The sequence below is a fragment of the Elephantulus edwardii genome, unplaced genomic scaffold, assembly GCF_000299155.1.
Source record: "Elephantulus edwardii isolate Elephantulus edwardi_28Jun2011 unplaced genomic scaffold, EleEdw1.0 scaffold00111, whole genome shotgun sequence".
NCBI lineage: Eukaryota > Metazoa > Chordata > Mammalia > Macroscelidea > Macroscelididae > Elephantulus > Elephantulus edwardii.
This window is the reverse complement of record NW_006399861.1, coordinates 4,574,711-4,577,442: the sequence shown is the minus strand read 5'-3', so window position 1 is coordinate 4,577,442 and position 2,732 is coordinate 4,574,711. Positions and strand designations below refer to the sequence as shown.

The window sequence follows — 2,732 nt, the reverse complement described above, 5'->3', positions numbered from 1 at the left end:
AATACAAACTAAAAAAATAATAATACTTGGAAGTAATTAAAATAATGAAAGCAAAGGACAACTCAAAAGTTGTTAGGTGGTAGATGTGCTGCTGAAGGAGTTAGCCTTGTGGAGTGCACAGAGGAGGTAAACTTCCACGTGTCTGTTAGTGAAACCAAAAGGCTTTATCATGAAAGTGTTACAGTCATTGTAAGTAGGGTGATAAAAATGTTCTGAAACTGCATGCGATAGTAGCTGCAAAATGCTGTTAATTTATAATATGTAAGTGAATTGTACACTTAACATAATTGAATTGTGTTGGGTGTCAATAAAGCTACTAAATAATAATGGCATATATATATGCACTTTGGAAAATGAAGAAAAGGAGAATAGCTGATCTACTTTTCAAACTTAAGCATTGTTATCATTTCAATATGTATATTTCTAATCTGTTTTCATGTTTTCTTTCATAACATTTTTATCATCATAATGTGCACATGCTTTTGTTTCCTGATGTTTTCCTCTCAGACATTTCTTTATGCTTCTGCATAGTCTATAATTTTTTCATAAAGAAGAGATACTTAAGATTTAAGAGATTCTTTGAAATGAAAGTCATCCAAATAAGTCTTTCACACAAAATGTATAAGAGATGGAGAAGACGGTGTGCATTGATAAATTAAGATAATTTCCTCTTAGACTATTCTGAGTACAATTGGAGACTTGAAAATAGGGTAAAGTTTGGAATTGTCTTTGGGAATTATGAAGGGAAGTATTTTTAAAGAATAAAAGAGTAATTATGGAAGATTTCAGTGAGCCTAAATATAGTGAGGGAATGCATGTCATCACAGCAGGCCCGTAGCATGGTAATGATGGACAGCCATGATGGGAGAAAGCCACCACTAAGAGGGTCCCTCAGACAGGGAGAGTTCCCCATACTAGGGGTCAAAACACATGGAGACAAGGGATTCCGTGATATTGACAAGGATGAGTGAAATTGAGTAAGTAGTCCATCCCAAAGGCACTGGGTTCAAATCCACCACCTGCTCCATGGAAGAAGGGTGGGTAGACTCCTCGCATGTGATTCACTGCTTCTAAAAACCCACTGGAAGGTCAGTTCCAACTCAACCAAACACAACAATGACAACAATAATTCTAAATAAATTTTAAAAATTCTAGAACAGTGTGGTCCTGGTAAAGCTTCTTGAAAATGCAAGATATTCAAGTTCAAGATGACAGGTTTTCAATTCAAGTAAATTGTTAGATCACATCAACACTAGTTTCTTTGAGAGTCAAGCTGCTGTGATCACATTCGAATGAATATCTACTGTTCACACCTTCCTTCATTGATTCAGCTACTCCAGGTCAACAACAACATTCATACTTTTCTTAGTTGGTGATACCATCTTCCACTCTTGCTATGCTATTTTCCTTTTTTAGTATTTGATTAACAATTGTGTTTTTATTTTACATCTTCCTTGGTGTGTATTTTTCACAAGAGTATTACTTAATTTGGGGGGAAGCAGAGAAAATATAAATTAAGAACTAATTTTTATAACTGACAGTAACTTCTGTCTTGTTCTTATCATCACCTGTATGTAGTAGTAAAGTAAGTAATTTTTTAATTTTATTTGTAGATTGTGAAAGATGCATATCAGGAGAAGACAGCCACAGTTTATCCTGAGCCCGAAAACAAGAAGGCCTTTGTTTTCTCTCAAATGTACAACACTGACTATGACCAGATTTTACCTGACTGCTATTCTTGGCCTAAAGAGGCCGAGAAAATACAGACCAAAGTTGACCAGTAGAATAATAGCTGACATTTATAACTACATTAATGAGATCTTAAAAAGTCTTTCCTAATTTTTAAAGGTTGGAACATTTTATAATGATTCATACAGTGCTTAGATTAAGATCATTTTACTTTAACACCCTAATCATTTATAGAAGAAGAATATAAATTACAATAAACACTACACCAGAGTTTGTTTCCTTTGTCTTTTGCTTATCTGTGGTTTCTGTTTTAATTTTTCTCAAGGTGTCTATAAATGCTTATGTGTCTACTACTTTGAAACTCAACATTTTTATAAAGGTAACTAATGGAGAAGGAGCCCTGGTGGCACTCAGCTGCTTATAGAAAGGTCAGAGGTTTGAACCCACCAACTATTCTATGGGATAAAGATATGGCCGTCTGTTTTGGTAAAAATGTATACTTTGGAAACTGTGGGGAAGTTCTCTGCCCTACATGGTCACTGGGAATCACAGTCACTCGGTGACAATGAGGTTTTGGAGTTTATTGGGTTTTTTTAAACTAATGGGAAGACCAAAATTAAGAAATTAATCTGCTCGGCAATTTAGTTGAACATTTTGTTAAAAAATCTACTTTTTAAATAAAGATAGAAATGAATTTAGGAATAGATGAACTTTTGCTTGTTGTTGTTAAGTGCTGTCAAGTTGTAGATGACTCATAGCGACCCTATGAACGAAAGACCTGAACACTTGTATAACTTTCATCCTTTCTCAAGGTTCATAGGGTTTCTGGAGGCAAGCTGTTTCGGAAGTGGATGCCAATCCTGCTTCCAAGTTTGTTTTAATCGAGGAGCTCCACCAAACACTGTCCACCATGGGTAACCATTATCTCATTTGATACATCAATGTCACAGCATTCAGCATCACTGGATGGAGATTGGGGAAGCAGCCAAATACTCCCAGATGGGCACTTTCTGCTAATGAGAGCCAATGGCAGTGCTTGATTA

The 2,732-nt window shown here is 35.5% G+C and overlaps 1 protein-coding gene across 1 annotated transcript in view; it reads left to right on the top strand.

Annotated features, from left to right (window-relative positions):
* The window catches only part of ME1 (malic enzyme 1, NADP(+)-dependent, cytosolic), a 212,837-nt gene extending 210,768 nt beyond the window's left edge, over nucleotides 1-2,069 (top strand). Inside the window, exon 14 of the mRNA XM_006892123.1 lies at nucleotides 1,614-2,069. Coding sequence (XP_006892185.1) covers nucleotides 1,614-1,784 — 171 coding nt within the window. The 3' untranslated portion in view covers nucleotides 1,785-2,069. The remainder of the gene's footprint in view (nucleotides 1-1,613) is intronic.
* The last annotated feature ends 663 nt before the right edge of the window (nucleotides 2,070-2,732 follow it).